The sequence below is a fragment of the Podarcis cretensis genome, assembly GCF_951804945.1.
Source record: "Podarcis cretensis genome assembly, chromosome: 8".
Classification (NCBI taxonomy): Eukaryota; Metazoa; Chordata; class Lepidosauria; order Squamata; family Lacertidae; genus Podarcis; species Podarcis cretensis.
This window is the reverse complement of record NC_137177.1, coordinates 87,831,690-87,850,718: the sequence shown is the minus strand read 5'-3', so window position 1 is coordinate 87,850,718 and position 19,029 is coordinate 87,831,690. Positions and strand designations below refer to the sequence as shown.

Genomic DNA, 19,029 nt, shown 5'->3' with positions numbered 1-19,029 from the left:
TTTTGGCTGGGGAGGGCGGGATATAAATAAATTATTATTATTATTATTAGTCATTCAATGATAATAATAAAAATGCCATCACCAAAAAAGAAGACAGGACAGGCAACAAATTTGCATATCTTTTTATGTCGTAAAATTTGTACACCCTCAAAGCAGTTTATAGAAAAGATAAAACATCATTGATTAGAAGAAAAAAAGATTAAAAAATCATCCATAAGAAGAACTGGCAGCAGTAATTTAAGACTTTCGAACAGTTAAAATAGCAATAGACTAAAAACAGATTTATTTATTTTTTCCCAAAAAAATTATTGGTTTTCACAATATTATAAACAAACAAACAAACAAACAAACAAACAAACAAACACACAAGACAAACAAACAAAACAAACATAAATCATAGCCTTGTTAAAAATTACAGTTATTAACTTTGTTAAGTGACTTCCTCGCTTCCCCTTGGTTGAATTTCATTGTGTGTCCTTTTAACGGTTTTCCAAATCCCAATTTTTATGAAATTTAACTTAAACCTTAACTAAAAACAGATTTAAACTTCTAAATACCCGGACAGGCTTGCCTAAACAAAAATGTTTTTAGCAGGTGCCAAAAAGGGTGCAGTGAAGGTGACTGCCTGATAGTGGCCACACTAAAAGATTGCGTTATTACAGGTGTTATGTGGCACCTGTAACTTAGATTGCATTGTAAATATGCTAAACATTAATATCCAACACCTGTGAACCACCCTGAGACCCCCAGGTATAGGGTGGTATAATAATAATAATAATAATAATAATAATAATAATAGGCTAGTATGTTCTTTTTGTATGTCTGTAATCGAAATTATAAAACACACTACATTATACTCAGACTCTCATAAGCTCCAGCCTCCATGACCGATGGGTCAGGGATGAGGACTGTGGGGTCCAGCAATGTACAGAGGGCCAGAGTTTTCCCTTTCTCTCTGCCCTGGATGTTTTGAGTTTGCCTGTAGCAGTAAGTACAGCCCAGACTGCTGGGAATGCAAATATGAAATAGGAGCCTATTCATATATGTGGTAGTGGACATGTCCAGTAGCAAGTGCATTCTGGTGTTCAGCTGAACTATGTAGACAAATTGTTTATCTCTTATTCTTAGACATAGTTTTACTAGAAGTGAAATCATATGCATGTCAGCTTGGAAGTAAGTTCTACTGACTCGCAAGTAAATTTGTATTTATACAAAAACCTACCCGTGAAATGATAACACATCTGCTGATTTCTATAGCGAGAGTTTTGTGTACTGAAGAGGGCATCAAATGTGAAAGAGTGAGAAAACAAGTTATGTGAATATATACCGTATTTTTCGCTCTATAAGATGCACATTTTCCCCTCCAAAAATTAAGGGGAAATGTGTGTGCTTCTTATGGAGCGAATGCAAGCTCCTTGGCTTCAGTGATAGCAATGCGAAGCCTCCAAAGTGCAGTGGGAGCGCTCCCGCCGCGCTCTGAATGCTTCGCGTTGCTTTCGCTGAAGGGTAGGTGCCCCTTCAGCTAAGGCGCAGCGCCCCTTCAGCTAAGCGGGAGGAGAAATGGAAGGGGCTCTGTTTCTCCTGCCGCTTCGCTGAAGGGGCGCAGCACAGAGAGGGGGAGAATTTTTTTTTCTTGTTCTCCCCCTCTAAAACAAGGTGCGTCCTATGGTTGGGTGCGTCCTATAGAGTGAAAAATGCGGTAGTTATTGATCAATGAATGTGTTCTATTTGAGCTATCCAGAAAGACCAAATATCTAGATCTAGATCTAGATCTAGATCTATATATAAAAGTGGCTCAGCAGTACTCAGGCAACTGCCTTCTGTCTTGAGTTCAAATCCAGAATCAACGATTGACAGGGTTGCACTAAACCACAATTCAAAGAGATGTAGCTCAGGCTCCCCTCCTTGCAATGGGACCCAAAATCCCACTGCTCAACTATAGGCAGTGTGGCATAGTGGTTAGAGCGTTGGACTAGGATCTGGGAACCCAGAGATCAAATCTCCCCAGCTGACCATGAAGACCATTGGGTAACCTTGGAGGTCAGGCACTGTCTCTCAGCCTAACCCACTTCACATGGTTGTTGTGGGGATTAAACAAGGAAGAAGGGAGGACCATACACACCATCTTGAGTTCTGGGAGAAAAAAGGGGAGGATATAAATATAAACATCAGGAACAACTTTGACAGTAAGAGCTGTTCAGCAGTGGAATGGACTCCCTTTAGACTCTCCACAGATGTTGTTGGACTACAACTCCCATCATCCCTGAGCTCTGGCCTTGCTAGCTAGGGGTGAGGGGAGTTGTACTTCAACAACATCTGGAGACCCACAGATTGAGAAAGATTGCTTTAGAGTAGTGTTTCCCAACCTTGGGCCTCCAGCTGTTTTTGAACTACAATTCCCATCATCCCTGACCACTGGTCTTGCTAGCTAGGGATGATGGGAGTTGTAGTCCAAAAACAGCTGGAGGCCCAAGGTTGGGAAACACTGCTTTAGAGGATGTGGATTCTCTTCCATGGTGGTATTTAAGCAGAGGCTGGATGACTGTCTGTTAGCCAGGGATGCTTTAGTTGAGAATCCTGCATTCCAGGGGGTTGGACTAGAGGACCTTTGGGGTCCCTTCCAACTCTACAGTTCTATGATTCTATGCAGTGCTTTTTTCCTGGGGGGGACGCAGGGGTGAGCATACCCCTAAACATTTTGTGAATCTAAATTTGGTCTCATTGAGGGGCAGTATTTCAATATGTATGGAAGTGAGAGCTGGACCGTAAAGAAGGCTGATCGCCGAAGAATTGATGCTTTTGTATTCTGGTGCTGGAGGAGACTCTTGAGAGTCCCATGGACTGCAAGAAGATCAAACCTATCCATTCTGAAGGAAATCAGCCCTGAGTGCTCACTGGAAGGACAGATCCTGAAGCTGAGGCTCCAAGACTTTGGCCACCTCATGAGAAGAGAAGACTCCCTGGAAAAGACCCCGATGTTGGGAAAGATGGAGGGCACAAGGAGAAGGGGACGACAGAGGACGAGATGGTTGGACAGTGTTCTTGAAGCGACCAACATGAGTTTAACCAAACTGTGGAAGACAGAAGTGCCTGGCGTGCTCTGGTCCAGGGGGTCACGAAGAGTCGGACACGACTAAACAACTAAACAACAACAAAATACTTACCATATTTTTTGCTCTATAAGACTCACTTTTTCCCTCCAAAAAAGTAAGGGGAAATGTGTGTGCGTCTTATGGAGCGAATGCAGGCTGCGCAGCTATCCCAGAAGCCAGAACAGCAAGAGGGATTGCTGCTTTAACTGTGCAGCGATCCCTCTTGCTGTTCTGGCTTCTGAGATTCAGAATATTTTTTTTCTTGTTTTCCTCCTCCAAAAACTAGGTGCGTCTTGTGGTCTGGTACGTCTTATAGAGCGAAAAATACGGTAGTTCCTGAGCCAGGTCACAGGCTCACCCTATTCATACACAGACAGACATACCCTTAAGACAGGATTTGTGAAGGAAAAGACAATGGGGAGGCTATGTATGCGCTTGGTTGGTACATTTATGAACATTTAATATTAAAATTCTTATCACACTACATTCCAGGGGGTTGGACTAGAGAACCGCTGGGGTTCCTTCCAATTCTACAGTTCTATGATTCTATGCAGTGCTTTTTTCGGGGGGGGGGACGCAGGAGTGCGCATGCCCCTAAACATTTTGCGAATCTAAGTTTGGCCTCATTGAGGGGCAGTATTTCAATATGAGGGACGCAGGTGGCGCTGTGGGTTAAAGCCTCAGCGCCTAGGGCTTGCCGATCGAAAGGTCGGCGGTTCGAATCCCTGCGGCGGGGTGCGCTCCCGCTGCTCGGTCCCAGCGCCTGCCAACCTAGCAGTTCGAAAGCACCTCCGGGTGCAAGTAGATAAATAGGGACCGCTTACCAGCGGGAAGGTAAACGGCGTTTCCATGTGCGGCTCTGGCTCGCCAGAGCAGCGATGTCACGCTGGCCACGTGACCCGGAAGTGTCTCCGGACAGCGCTGGCCCCTGGCCTCTTGAGTGAGATGAGCGCACAACCCCAGAGTCTGTCAAGACTGGCCCGTACGGGCAGGGGTACCTTTACCTTTACCTTTATTTCAATATGAGTAGGAAAACGAGAGTACCCCTAAACTTTTCTTTCCCTAGGAAAAAAAGCATTGATTCTATGAAATGCAATCAATAAAAACAATGCTCCTGATCTCTCTGCCAGCAACCCAGGTGCGCAGCTCCAACCCCATTCTGCTTCACCCCGAAAAGCACCCCGATCAAGCGCCGGCTTAACAGCTTGCACGGCCAGGCGTGCCGAGACGCTGGCCACCTTTCTTCAGCCTCTTTCTCCCTCTCTCTCCTGGATTGAGGAGGCTTCCCCGGCTGCGGGAGATGGCCAGCTCCTTCCAGCAGCTGCTGCTGCTGTTGCTGCTGCGCTCTATTCCCACGTGCAGCCGACCTTTTGTTCCACCACCCGCCCCCCGCTGTAGGCTGCATCCAGTCAGCGATGCGCTCATTCATCCACCCTCCCCATCAGTGATCAGTCCAGAACTTGGTGCTTTCGTGCTGCGCGCGTCTCTCCATCACGCCTGGCGGAGGAGCGCAGCTTCCTGCAGGGATGAGATAGCTTGCAGCAACCTGCAAACAGTGGAGAGGAACCAGGAGCTGTAGAGGAGGCGAGCGGAGAGTTCGGCTTGCTCCTGATCATCCTCCTCAGCTGCTGCTGCTGCTGCTGCTGCTGCAAACGCCCGCTTCTCCCTGGGGAGACCTTCTCCAGCCTTGGAGGACTGGTTCCTTCCCAGGAAAAGGCCATGGCAGAGCTGCAGAGGCTGGGGCAGCTTCTCCTCCTCTTCCTCCTGGGCCTGGCCTGCCTCTGGCTGCCCGCCACCTGCCGGAAAGCCCCCAGGCCTCCCCCCTGCCCGCCCAGCTGCTCCTGCACCAGAGACACAGCCTTCTGCGTCGACTCCAAGGCCATCCCCAAGAGCCTGCCGCGGGATGTCATTTCGCTGTAAGTGGATGGGGACTGGGGAGGGCGCACATCTGGTCGGAGTTAGACATTATAAATTAAGAGCATTTGCAGATGATCTAGTATTGACCTTACAACAGCCAGACACTAGTACTAAAAGAGTTTTAGAATTAATTGAAATATTTGGTCGAGTAGCAGGTTTTAAATTGAACAGACAAAAAACGAAAGTGTTGGAAAAAAATTTAACAATGGAAGAAAGAGAGAGTTTTCAGAATGAAACAGGCTTGGAAATAACAAAAAGGGTAAAATACCTAGGGGTAAACTTAACATCTAAGAATGTGAATTTATTTAAGGATAATTATGAAAAATGTTGGTCAGAAGTTAAAAAGGATCTGGAAATCTGGTCAAACTTTCCTTGTTAGGCCGAATCGCTACTATTAAGATGAATGTATTGCCTAGAATGCTGTTTTTATTCCAGACGCTGCAGATTGTGGACAAGATGGATTGTTTCAAGAAGTGGCAGAAAGATATATCAAAATTTGTCTGGCAGGGCAAAAAGCCCAGAATTAAATTTAAGATTTTAACTGATGCAAAGGATAGAGGGGGGTTTGCCCTGCCGGACTTAAGACTCTACTATGAATCAGCAGCTTTCTGCTGGTTGAAACACTGGCTACTTCTTGAGAATACTGACATTTTAGATCTGGAAGGGTATGACAATAGCTTTGGTTGGCATGCATATTTATGGTACGACAAGGTAAAGGTGTACAAAAGTTTTAAAAACCATATTGTAAGGAAAGCATTGTATAATGTTTGGATTAGATACAAAGATCTGTTGGAAAGCAAAACCCCTAGGTGGGTGTCACCAATGGAAGCTAGGGAAGTAAAAAAGCTTAATATGGATTCTAAATGGCCAAAATATCATGAGATTATAGAATACGATGGTGAAAGGGTGAAACTTCAGAGTTATGAGAAACTAAAACCTAAGGTTCGAGATTGGTTGCATTACTACCAGATAAATGAGACGTTTAAACAGGACAGGAAAATAGGATTTCAGAAAGAGAAGTCAAAATTAGAAACAGAATTGTTGGAACCCAATACTAAGAATTTATCAAGAATGTATAACTTGCTGTTAAAATGGAATACACAGGATGAAACGGTGAAATCAGCTATGATTAAATGGGCACAAGACATAGGTCATGATATTATGTTTGCTGACTGGGAACAGTTATGGACCACCGGTATCAAATTTACTGCATGTAATGCTTTAAAAGAAAATATTATGAAAATGATCTACCGGTGGTACATGACCCCAGTCAAGCTTGCAAAAATTTATCATTTGCCTAATAATAAGTGTTGGAAATGTAATGAGACTGAAGGCACTTTCTACCACCTTTGGTGGACCTGCCCAAAGGTTAAAGCTTTCTGGGAAATGATCTATAATGAAATTAAGAAGGTCCTTAAGTGGACTTTTCCTAAGAAACCAGAGGCTTTCCTCTTGGGTATGGTGGGCCAAGTGGTGTTAAGGAAGGATAGGACATTCTTTATGTATGCCACTACAGCAGCAAGAATTCTACTGGCAAAGTATTGGAAGACGCAAGAACTACCTACTCTGGAAGAATGGCAAACAAAGGTGATTGACTTTATGGGACTGGCTGAGATGACGGGCAGAATCCGGGACCAGGGGAAAGAGACAGTGGAAGAGGACTGGAAGAATTTCAAGATATATCTTAAAAATAACTGTAAAATTGAGGAATGTTAAGATGTCAGGGGGTAAGAAGTAAAGAATTGCAGCAGTAAACAAAAAAAAAACTTAAGAAATATTTATGAAAAAGAACTAAGACAATGGACTTAAGGGTTGCTAAAGAATTTTAAACAAGGATGCAGGGATAGGGAGGTATGGGGAAGTCAGAGAAAAAAGGTTATGAACCGATGATTATGAAGTTATACTGTGTTACATTGTTCTTTATTTTATGTGTGGAAAATTAATAAAAATCATTATAAATGGGGAGGGCGCACATCTGTCTCTTGGTGGGTGGGTGGGTGGGTGACGGGCTGCTATGCAGTAGGGGTTCAGGAGCATGTGGAGATGGTGTCCCCGGGTGGAACAGGGCCGGCTGGTGTCCAAGAGACAGATGACAGGGATGAGGGGTCAGAAGTGAGGGGTTAGATTGCCAGGGTGAGCACAGACAGCATTGGGAGCAAAGGTCTGCATCTTCAGACTGGTCTCCTGTGAAAGTCCATTTTCAGATGTTGCATCCCAGCTGGGGAATGGCTCCTTTGCTCCTCGAGAAAGAGGGGGGTTCTATAGATGATGATGATGATGAATTACATGCACATCCCATTTCTGCTAAAGGAGCTGAAGGTGGCATACATAAATCTCATCGTCCTCATTTTATCCTCACAACTACCCTGTAAGGTAGGCTAGGTTGATAGTGAGTGAGTGGCTCAAGGGCTTCGTGTCCAAGTAATTCAAATCCTGGTCTCCCAGGTCCTAGTCCAACACTCTAACCACTATGCCGCACTGCCTATAGATGGCTTCTTGCAGGTGAAAAGACCAACATGGTCCTTAACGGCAGCTCTACATGCAAATGCAAGGCAGTGGCTGCATTGGTTTAGAGAGACAAAACTCTTGGTTGCTTCTTGACACTCACTCATCTCATCTGCCTTTAATGACGTGAAGCTGAACTGGTTATATCATAAACCTTGAGGTGATATAGAAGTTCTCTCTGTGGTGTGAGATCTGTGAAAGCTCAACCAGGCTTTTCATTGCAGTGATCAAGTGGGGATTATGAATAATTTTCTCCATCATAGCCATATTCCAGAGTGAGTGGTAAGTGTAAGATTTTAGGCTGTTTGCCACCGAGTTGCAATTACTGTCTGAGCTGCCAAGATCATGCAAAAGACCAATTCTTTTGACAACATATCTACACCGGTATCGTCAAAAATATCCAGTAGCATTCATTTTGGACAACAAACAAGAGTTTCTTTAGTAATGTTTATCATTTCTGTCAAAATTAAATTCTAAAAATCTTGCACCAGCTTACAATTCCACCACAAATTGTAATATGTACCGAGTGCATACAGGGCCTTCTCTCCCCCCCCCCCCCCCATTTTCTCATTTCTTAGCAGCATGCAATAACATAATGCATGTGCAGTGAAAAGTTGGAGCCATGTGAGCTTGCAGCATGTTTTTAAGCACTGGTATAAATAAACGAAATTCAGCATCCCACAAATCTTGATTTTCCTTTCCTTTTTAAAATAAAGTAAGTTTCCAGCCAACATGATTGTGTATGTGGGAAGCTCGGAGGGGGGGGGGAGTGTGCACAGCCACTCCATGGTGCAATCTGAGCATGTGGGATGCTTGCATGTCATAAATACAACTGAATATCCATATTAAATGTCAGCCGGGTGGAACTGGTGCAGCGTTGCTCTTACATCGCTCCTTTGTTGCACAGGGACAATTCAAGCATTAATGCGCATCACTGCATTGCTCCGTACTTTAAAGCAAAAATCCGGAAAACCAGATTGATTGGGGACACGAGAGGGGCATCTTCCTCACCTTCCCATGGTTAAAACCTTGATCCAGGTGGTTTACAACATCAAAAGATTTGCATAATTACAAAAATAAAACTGAGATAGTTGCAAGCAATAAATGAAAACATGCTAAAATGTATGCAACAGAATTGAACAATCCTCACATGTCATATGTACAAGAAAATATTTTTTTTAAAAAATAAAAATTGCCAGCACCCCAGCAAAGCGGCATAGCTCCCCCCCTTCCCCCAATGGCTCGGGGTACTTGGGAGTCGCAGGGGTGGGGGCACAGAGGCGTAGGAAGGGTGCAGACATTCGGCGCCTGCCCATGACTCCCAAGCCTACCCCGAGCTGTCGATGTGGGAGGAGGGGGTGACAAAAAAAAATTCCGCACCGGGTACTACCTGGCTTGCTATGCCTCTGCTTGTGGGGGGCCGGACTATATTTTGAAAAAAATAATGAACGAATTTCTATGCCTCACAAATAACCCAGAGATGCATTTTAAATAAAAGGACACATTCTACTCATGTAAAAACACGCTCATTCCCGGACCGTCTGCAGGCTAGATTTAGAAGGCAATTGGGCTGGATCCGGACCCCGGGCCTTAGTTTGCCTACCCATGTGATAGAATGTACCCAGTTTTCCCTTTACTTTTCCAGCATGTGTCTGACTTTGAATTATACATTTTCGCCAGTTTACTAGGGGTTAGAGATTGCTTTCTTGAACAAATGGGATTTAGAAAAGATCTCCTAGGTTCTGTGTAATATAACAAATAACAAAGTATGTGATTGCCCACAAATACAGAGTCTATTTACGTATGAAATCTTATATTGCCCTTCCACCACAGCTGAGGGCATTGCTTAGAAACACAGTTCAATAAAGGCAGGTCTTAATGGACCAGGTAAGAGGTTTTTAGACAAATAACTGTCTCTAAAATGCCCTGTTTTAAGAGTGGGAACCACAGAGAACATTTGGAAGATTTAATCTCTTGTAGGTCCCGTCCGGATTCTGTCTAGTAGAGCCTTAGTGGGCTCGTGGCCATATTCAAAAACTTGTTCAATTCATGGACACAATAGCAATCCAGTATACCCTGAACGTTTGATTTCCCCCAGAGCTGTTCCCCATACAGCACAGGTCTGGAAAACCTCGGATCGGATGCAGTCTTGCTCTGATCATTGTCCATCTGGCTTCCGTACACAGAAGTGCAGCTGTTGTTCTGCGGGGTAAGGAAAATTAACTCCTAAGAAATTGATTCTGAACTGTTTCTAACTCTTTAATAGAGTTCACATCGTCGCCCCAAATTTCAGCTCCATACAGCATTTGTGGGATCACTTTGCATACCAAAAAGATTCAATGCTTGACGAAACAACTGTCCACACTCCATAAAATAAAACTTCATCGGTGTCCCTATAGCTTTCTGTGCTTTGGGTATGCCACTTCAAAGACAATGATTCACTAAAAAGGACTCCAAGATATCTGAAGGAGCGAGTTTGCTGTAAATCATGTTGATCCAAACTCCATTTATATTGAGGGCTGCGTTTTCCAAAAATCATTATTTTAGTCTTGGAGTAGTGTGTTGAGAGAAGCTTTTCTGTTTACAGCATGAGCTAAAAGCCACCAATACATTTTTAAAACCCAGGTAAAAGAGTGAAAGGAACTCTATGTTGTCTTCATAGGCAAAACACCTTCCTGGACACCATTTCAAAGCCCGTTAATTGCTTTAAATCGATCTTTTCATTAGTGCCTATAGTACCACTGATATAGCACTATAAAACTATAGCGCTGATTTTAAACATTTAACTCTTTCCATCAGCACCGTTTTAGACGTGATTTTATGGTTTGATTTGGTTTTGTGCTAATTAAACACTTTTTAATCTGCATTGTGTTTTAACATTTCATGGGTAGCAATAGGCAACCACACTAGAATGCTTAGCGCTAAATAAATAATGGAGGTTTCGATTTACTTATTTATGTGAGGATCACTTAGAGCTCCCCACCCCCACCCTACTAACCCAGTTGCATCTTCCTCTCCTATCTACTGGTGTGGAAGTGCAAAATCCCCGAAGGTGTGGAAAGTCAATTGAAATTCCACTTACAGCTTGCAACAGGAGAGCAATAATTCATTACACTGGCAGCAGCCAGCTGTCTGGAAGAAACCTCAGAAGCACGATATAAGCGTGCAGCCCTAGAGCCTGCCTGCTTGCTTCACGTGGTGAGCACACTCAGGTGTGTAAAACTGGTGGCGTGGATCTATGCACATGTGTGCACAAAATGGGGCTTGTGGGGCTGCCTGGTTCCCCACCAGAAGTTTTTCACCACAAATCCCATCAGCCCCAGCTTTCATGAGCCAGTTCCTATTGGTGCCAGTGTCATGCAGCTGTGCTGGTTGAGGCTGATGTGTACTGTAGTCCAAAACATCTGGAAGGCACCAGGCAAGGGAAGGCTGTTATAAGAGACAGAATCAGGACTCATAGGGCCCTCTACTCCAACTTCAAGGCAGAAATCACAGCTAAAGAATCCCTGACAGGTAGCCATCCAACTTCTGTGTTATAAACCTCTCGTGAAGAAGTGTCCACCGCCTTCAGAGGGAGTCTGTCCCACTGTCAAGTGGCTTTTACTGCCAGAAAATTATTCCTGATGTGGAGCCAGGGTCTCTTTTATTGTCATAAGCCAGTGTGGTGTAGTGGTTAAGAGTGGTGGACTTGTAATCTGGTGAAGCAGGTTCGATTCCCCGCTCCTCCACATGCAGTTGCTGGGTGACCTTAGGCTAATCACACTTCTCTGAAGTCTCTCAGCCTCACTCACCTCACAGTGTTTGTTGTGGGGGAGGAAGGGAAAGGAGAATGTTAGCTGCTTTGAGACTCCTTAAAAGGTAAAGGTAAAGAGACCCCTGACCATTAGGTCCAGTCATGACCGACTCTGGGGTTACGGCGCTCATCTCGCTTTACTGGCCAAGGGAGCCATACAGCTTCTGGGTCATGTGGCCAGCATGACTAAGCCTCTTCTGGCGAACCAGAGCAGCACACGGAAATGCCATTTACCTTCCCGCTGGAGCGGTACCTATTTATCTACTTGCACTTTGACATGCTTTTGAACTGCTAGGTTGGCAGGAGCAGGGACCGAGCAACGGGAACTCACCCCATCACGAGGTTTTGAACTGCCAACCTTCTGATCGGCAAGCCCTAGCCTCTGTGGTTTAACCCACAGCGCCACCCGCATCCCAGGATGAGACTCCTTAGGATAGTGATAAAGCGGGATATCAAATCCAAACTCTTCTTCTTCTTCATTTAGATCTGTGGTTGGGGTCCTCCCCTCTGGGGCAGCAGGAAACAAACTGGCTCCATCTTCCATGGGACAGCCCTTAGGATATTTGAAGATGGCTCCCGTGTCACCTGTCAGTCATCTGCTCTCCAGTCTAAGGAGATTTGTAGAAATCTCTGTAGTTACCCAATATTCGTATAGATTATTGTTAATTTTTCTTAATTCTTAATTGTTCTATCTTTTTTGTAAACTGCGGTGAAGTTAAATATATAAATATCAGAGACATTGGTGCACATCAGGCACAGTGAGGTGGCAGTATTTTGGGCCATAGGAGCCAACTCCTAGGGGCTGAGGGGTCTTCAGCCCCTCAGTAAAATATTTGAGGGGGCTAGCCCCCCATATCTTATTCAGGTTGGCACCCCTATTCTGGACTATGCCACTTCAGACTGTGGGCAGGTAGAGGGCATTTAATTGTTGCTTCCCCCATGTTAATAAACAAAATTGCATGGGGCACATCAGAAGGCGAGAGAGAGCTTTGGCAAACTCCTCTTGTTGATAATGCCAGTTTCTTGCTTCTGGACAGGGCTTTCTGTGTGTGGCTCTCTCACCATCACCTACAGCCTGAAGTGAGGGATTCAGACTGCATAATGTTGTTGTTTAGTCGTTTAGTCGTATCCGACTCTTCGTGACCCCCTGGACCAGAGCACGCCAGGCACTCCTGTCTTCCACTGCCTCCCGCAGTTTGGTCAAACTCATGCTGGTGGCTTTGAGAACACTGTCCAGCCATCTCGTCCTCTGTCGTCCCCTTCTCCTTGTGCCCTCAATCTTTCCCAACATCAGGGTCTTTTCCAGGGAGTCTTCTCTTCTCATGAGATAGCCAAAGTATTGGAGTCTCAGCTTCAGGATCTGTCCTTCCAGTGAGCACTCAGGGCTGATTTCCTTAAGAATGGATATATTTGATCTTCTTGCAGTCCATGGGACTCTCAAGAGTCTCCTCCAGCACCATAATTCAAAAGCATCAATTCTTCGGCGATCAGCCTTCTTTATGGTCCAGCTCTCACTTCCATACATCACTACTGGGAAAACCATAGCTTTTACTATACAGACCTTTGTTGGCAAGGTGATGTCTTTACTTTTTAAGATGCTGTCTAGGTTTGTCATTGCAGACTGCATAATAAGATGAGATAATTCCATTTTATGCAGAACGAAGGTGTGATCAAATGAGATGGCAGGATTCCACTTCTCACTGCAAGTGTGTGTCTCTCTGTGTGTGTGTGTGTGTGAGAGAGAGAGAGAGAGAGAGAGAGAGAGAGAGAGAGATGGCTTTGAATCAACAGAAGAAGTCCAGTGTCAAGATCAAGGGAAGCAATAGTGCGACTATTTTGGGCACCAAGGTTTCAGAAGGAATAGAGGAGGGTGACCAAGATGACCAAGGGTCTGGAAACCAAGAAGCCCCGCAAGCCCATCCTATTGATTCAGCAGCCCCGCAACCCCATCCTATTCCCACTGGGAATTTCTGGCATTTCCTAACACTTTTCTCCCAGACTGCTGCGTCTGGCTCTGTCTTTGTGCCAATGCCGATGCCCGCATTGATTTGTTTAAGTGTTTTTTCCAGCCTCTCTCCAACCACCCTTCATTAATCACAGCAAATGGAGAGATCTTTAAATGCATCCTCTCTGCCAAGGGACTCTATTTCTTTGGCTGTGCTCAGTTTATGTATAAAAGAGATTGCAAGGGAAACTGCAAGAAGAGGAGGAGGAGAGAGAGAGAGAAGAGATCAATCTCAGGGGTGTGTGTGGAATGGAGCAAGATTGGGGGGCCCAGGCTCTGCCTACTGAGAGCTAAAGTCAGGAGACAACCTTTTTTAAAAATAACAATAATTCAAAGATTTTCAAAATATGCAGATAACAAGTACAGTAAAGGCTAAACAAGTCCGCACGGTCCAGTCACTTGCTATCAGGATTCTGATGACTGGCGCCTACCAGCTAGAAAAATGTGCAGTTTAGCATTTGGCCTGTAGCCAGTGAGTGAGACGACGTGAAATCTGTAAATGTAGGACAGCCTGACAGTGTGGGGGATGACATCGGATGCCCAGCCATACACTGCAAGCAAATCAGTTTTATCTTAACGTTTGCTGCCCTAGCTTTCCACAAAGGATTCCTGCTGGTGAGGGGCCTCCTACCACAGATCTATGATTCCCTGGGTTCCTAGGGTAAGAGAGTGGCATTAAAAGCAAATAAAGTCAGTAGCGCAGACAGACCCTTAGGATGCTTTTCAGGGTCTTAATTAGCTGTAATAAACGTAAATCTGCCCTTATTCCCTTATGGGGGACACAAGAGCCCTTATAGAGTCCTTTGTAGGTTCTCTATCGGTCGGAGAAAAGAACAGAGGCCAACCAGAGAATACTGAGAAGCAAAGCAGCTGGTAAGCCTGATCTTTATTTAACTGTTTTAACAGGGTGCTCCCCTCACATGCAGGAAAGGAGGAGGACCCAGAACAAAGGTGTGCCTTCCCTTATATAGACATTTTAAATTGCCCACCTTGGAGTCCAAGACCACCCCCAGATACATCATACCTACATCACAGAAAGGGCGGTCTACAACAGAAATCTGAGTGTGTTGTTTACCTCCTGTCTGGCAGGTTACCTGTTAATGCTTACTTGATTGGATACCCTGGGGAGCGTGGCCAGTCTTTTGTAATGATAAATACGTATTTTTTGCACCATAACACTCACTTTTTTCCTCCTAGAAAGTAAGGGGAAATGTCTGTGCGTGTTATGGAGGGAATGCCTACGGGTGGCGGGGGGGATCTGCTGCAGTCGTGAGCAGAGGATCCATGGTTCCCCTTCCTTCCCTTCTCCGTGAAACAGCAAAGCGGGAGAAGAGCCGCTGAGTGGGAAGGAGAGAGGGACAGAGAGCCTGCTTCTTTAAAGGAGCAAAGCGGGAGAGGAGAGGAGCCACTTACACGAGTGTAAGCGGCTCCTGTCCGGTTGGTTCCTTTAAAGCAAGCAGGCTCTCTGTCCCTCTCTCCTCCCCACTCAGCTCGCTACATAGCAGCAAAGGTTTTCAGCTCGCTAAGCCGGGGATGAGCAGGGAAGAGGGAGAAAAGCAGAGCCTGCTTGCTTTAAAGGAGCGAAGTGGGAGAGGAGAGGAGCCTCTCCCCTTATACCCCTCTTCTTCATTATTAGCAGCATCCTTCTCCACCCACCCCACACGTGTTCCTTCTCTCCTTAAACCCCTCTTCTGCATTTTTAGCAGCATCCTTCTCCACACACCCCACGAGTGCTCCTTGTCCCTTGAGTGTTTTTCCTTCCCTCCCCATTTAAAACGTGGTTACAAAGCACAGATCCACATGGATCCTCAGGACTTTTGCACTGGGTCACCCCAAATTCACCATCAGATCACATAGCATGTCCATGGCTACATCTTGCACCAAAAAAATCACGTACCCACTGTTGCCTGGGGCCGCAATGGTGCAAAAACGTGGTTACAAAGCATGGATCCACATGGATCCTCAGGATTTTTGCATTGGGCTACTCCAAACTCACTGTCAGATCACATGTCTGTGGCTACAGCATGAACCACAAAAATCATACTTCCACTGTTTCGTTTAGAATTTTTTTTTTCTTGTTTTCCTCCTCTAAAAAGTACGTGCGTGTTATGGTTGGGTGCGTGTTATAGAGCGAAAAGTACGGTACTTAGTTCCTGAGCCAGGTCACAGGCTCACACTCTATTCATACACAGACATACCCTTAAGACAGGATTTGTGAGCAAAAAAGCAATGGGGAGGCTCCCCCACCTCCTCCCTCCTTGCAGAGAAAACATTTGGTCAGTTTGGGAGTGAAAATGGTTTCAGGGCGGTCCTCCTGTGCTGCTCCAGACATGTGGTCCACACATCTATGTATGCGCTTGGCTGGTACATTTATGAATATATATATATATATATATATATATATATATATATATACCTTAATTTTTTTTATTTCATAGCAAACAAGTAGATTGTAGGCAGCAGTTAACAACAGCAGATTTTTATTTATTTTTAAATAATTTGTTAGATTTGCCCCAGAAAGGATCCTAAGCATTGGTGAGGTTTCCAGTTTGTTACCAGTATGGGGAAACAAAATGGGGGCGGGGGCGGAAATAGGTTGGCATTTTGATGACAATGGCATTATTTGGGCACCTCAAATAAAAAAGCTCACTGGGTGTGAACCGGGGACCACTCCCTGCCTCTCAGCCTGACCGACCTCGCAGGGTTGTTGTGAGGATAAAATGGGGAGGGGGAGAACAACGTAAGCCCCCTTGAGATCCTCAGAGAAAAAGATAGAACATAAATGCAACAAATAAAAAGATAAACCGTACACACATCTGGAAGCAGGCGTGAGTGAGTTTGTGGCTGGGAGTGTGATTGGAAACAGCCAATTTGTAGCTCGTGCTTTGAGCCACTAATGGAGAAGCCACCTACTTTGCAGATTGGAAACTGGTTTAGCCACAATTATTCGGCCTAGGACCCTCGTACCTACAGGACCGCCTCTCCTGGTATGTCCCACGGAGGACCTTACGGTCTTCAAACAAAAACATCTTGGAGGTCCCGGGCCACAGGGAGGTTAGGCTGGCCTCAACCAGAGCCAGGGCTTTTTCGGCCGTGGCCCCAATCTGGTGGAATGCTCTGTCACAAGAGACTAGGGCCCTGCGGGACTTGACATCTTCCCGCAGGGCCTGCAAGACAGAGCTGTTCCACCAGGCCTTTGGCCAAGGCACAGCCTGACCCCCTCCTTCTGTAATCCTCACAGAACTCTAGCCCAATGGTTGCCATTAATTTTATTTTGAATTGATTTTAGAATGAATTGATTTTAGAATGCATTTCAACTAATTGATTCTGATTTTATGTAAACTGTGTTACTTTTATTGTTGTTAGCCACTCTGAGCCCAGTTTCGGCTCGGGAGGGCGGGATATAAATAAATAATAATAATTATTATTATTATTATTATTATTATTATTATTATTATTATTCCCTGTCTCGAGATTGTTCACTCTCTGGAATGTTATATATTACTTACGTGGATTCAACAACTGAACAAGGAGACACCAAGTCAGGAATCTAGATTTCCTCTTTATTGGTACGCGTTTGCAAAGGCGGGCCCTCCGCTCCGAATTGGTGCGAAGAGCCCCGAGCATACTCCAGCACAAACATTTATACCCTATAGCTGCCGCCCCTCGTTAGAGGCTTGGCTTACAATCTACCTAGCATCATTAGACACCGCACTAATACAATAGCCAATCTACACTCTCTATTCTAACTCTGCCCTTTTATGGAATTACTCATTACTTCCCTATTCTACCTATTACTTCCCTATTCTACCTAGCCGACGTGGCATTCATACACCCACATCCCCATGTACAAATTACTGAATTCGACACACTCTATTTTCTATTCTCACAATCCCCCCTCTTTTTGTATCTTGTCTCGAATTCACATAAAAGTTCATGGGCCACATTTTCTCCTTCATCCTCTTGTTGTATTATGTGCTATGTACCCCTGTCGAGTCTGAGCCATGGAAAACATTTTTTTCTCTATCTGTCCTTTTGCTGGCAGTTCCTCCCTTATATCCATATACATATATGCTAGAGGTGATAGGTCCTACTGCCAGGGGTTCATAACACTCCGTTTTGTTTCCCTTTACTTTACATCTATAATATTGGGTCTGGTTGTGGATGCAAGGCTCTATATATTGGATGCATTCCGGGGCTACATTATAATACATCAATGTTTGTGTAATTTTCCTCCCAGTTCTCGTGATTTTAATACACTCGGTACATGAACCTGAGTCCTTATATTCTCCCCCTATGACTATGCATCCTATCATTATACCCAGAATCTGCCAATTAATTTTCATATTCGGGATCTAGACGGGCTAATGCTTGCTTCACCGTTGGGGTTTCTTTTAATAGGCACGTTATCCGTCCTCCCTCTTCTACCTCACAGAACTCTAGTATAATCTCCTCAATGCATATAAGATTACACTTTTCTGTGCAATGTACACATAGCACACACCCCTCGCAATGACTACAGCAACAGCATTCAAATAAACATTTACAATCACAATAAAAACACATCACTCTTGTGATGCTTGTTTATCCTTGGTTCCTGATTTGGTAAGTCTTATTTTTAGCGGATTATCCGGACTGGTTGTCACCGCCCAATCCTCCGTTGGAGCTCTTTTCACCCGATGATAATGGGTCCATCCATGCTCTCTGGTCCGTACTGCTGATTCAGTTGTGAGCAGGACCTGGTATGGGCCTTCCCAAGTCGGGCTGAGCTTCTCCGTCCGCCACGCTTTTATCAGGACCAAATCTCCAGGCTGAAAGGTATGCTGTTGCTCCAATAGCGGGGGCCGCTGTGCTAATACGCCTTGCCTATGAAAAGACAATAAAGACTGGGACAGTGTATGCAGATATTTTCTGATGAATTGATCCCTAAATTCCACCTGAGGAGTTCCTACAACCGCCAAGTAGGGATGACCCATCATCATTTCAAAAGGCGATAGACCCGTGTCTTTTCGTGGGGCCACCCTCATTCTTAACAACGCCAGCGGGAGGTTTTTCGTCCAAGGTAGCCCATTTTCCAAATACAATTTAGTTAAATGTTTCTTTATCTCTCCATTTGCCCGTTCCACTTTCCCACTGCTCTCAGGGTGCCACGGTGTATGAAGGTCCCATTTGATTCCTATTGCTTTCATCACCTCTTACATGGCTTTTTGTATAAAATGTGTCCCTCTATCAGAATCTATTGCTTCTATTATCCCGTAGCGAGGGAGAAGGTGTTCTAAAATGGCTTTGCTGACCACTTGGGCTGTTGCTCTCCTGCTAGGGAAAGCCTCAACCCACCCGGTCAGATGATCTTTAAAAACCAACAGATATTTTTGCCCCCCTCTTTCTGGCAATTCAGTAAAATCTACCTGTACCCGTTGAAACGGCCATACCGCTAAGGGTCTTCCTCCTCTCTCTACTTTCTTGGCCCGAGCCTTATTGACTTTTTGACACAATAGGCATTTCCATGCGATGGCGTGCGCCATTGGCCACATATCCTTACTCCAATATAATGGTTTTATCAAATTTATCATCCCTTCTGTACCGAAATGACTTCCCTCATGCACTTTCTCCAATAAATTTAACATGACCAGCTTTGGGAGCACTATTTGTCCTTCAGGGGTTTCCCATCCATCTCCCTTTTTCTCCCATCCTTCTTTTTCTATATATTCTTTTTC

General features: G+C 44.8%; 1 protein-coding gene and 1 long non-coding RNA gene across 2 annotated transcripts in view; one reads left to right on the top strand and one right to left on the bottom strand.

Annotated features, from left to right (window-relative positions):
• Positions 1-2,474: 2,474 nt before the first annotated feature.
• The window catches only part of LOC307222423, a 56,404-nt gene continuing 39,849 nt past the window's right edge, over positions 2,475-19,029 (bottom strand). The window contains exon 3 of the long non-coding RNA XR_013841751.1: positions 2,475-2,488. This is a non-coding gene — a long non-coding RNA (uncharacterized lncRNA). The remainder of the gene's footprint in view (positions 2,489-19,029) is intronic.
• The window catches only part of LGI3 (leucine rich repeat LGI family member 3), a 38,222-nt gene continuing 23,690 nt past the window's right edge, over positions 4,498-19,029 (top strand). Inside the window, exon 1 of the mRNA XM_079987515.1 lies at positions 4,498-5,008. Coding sequence (XP_079843641.1) covers positions 4,812-5,008 — 197 coding nt within the window. The 5' untranslated portion in view covers positions 4,498-4,811. The remainder of the gene's footprint in view (positions 5,009-19,029) is intronic.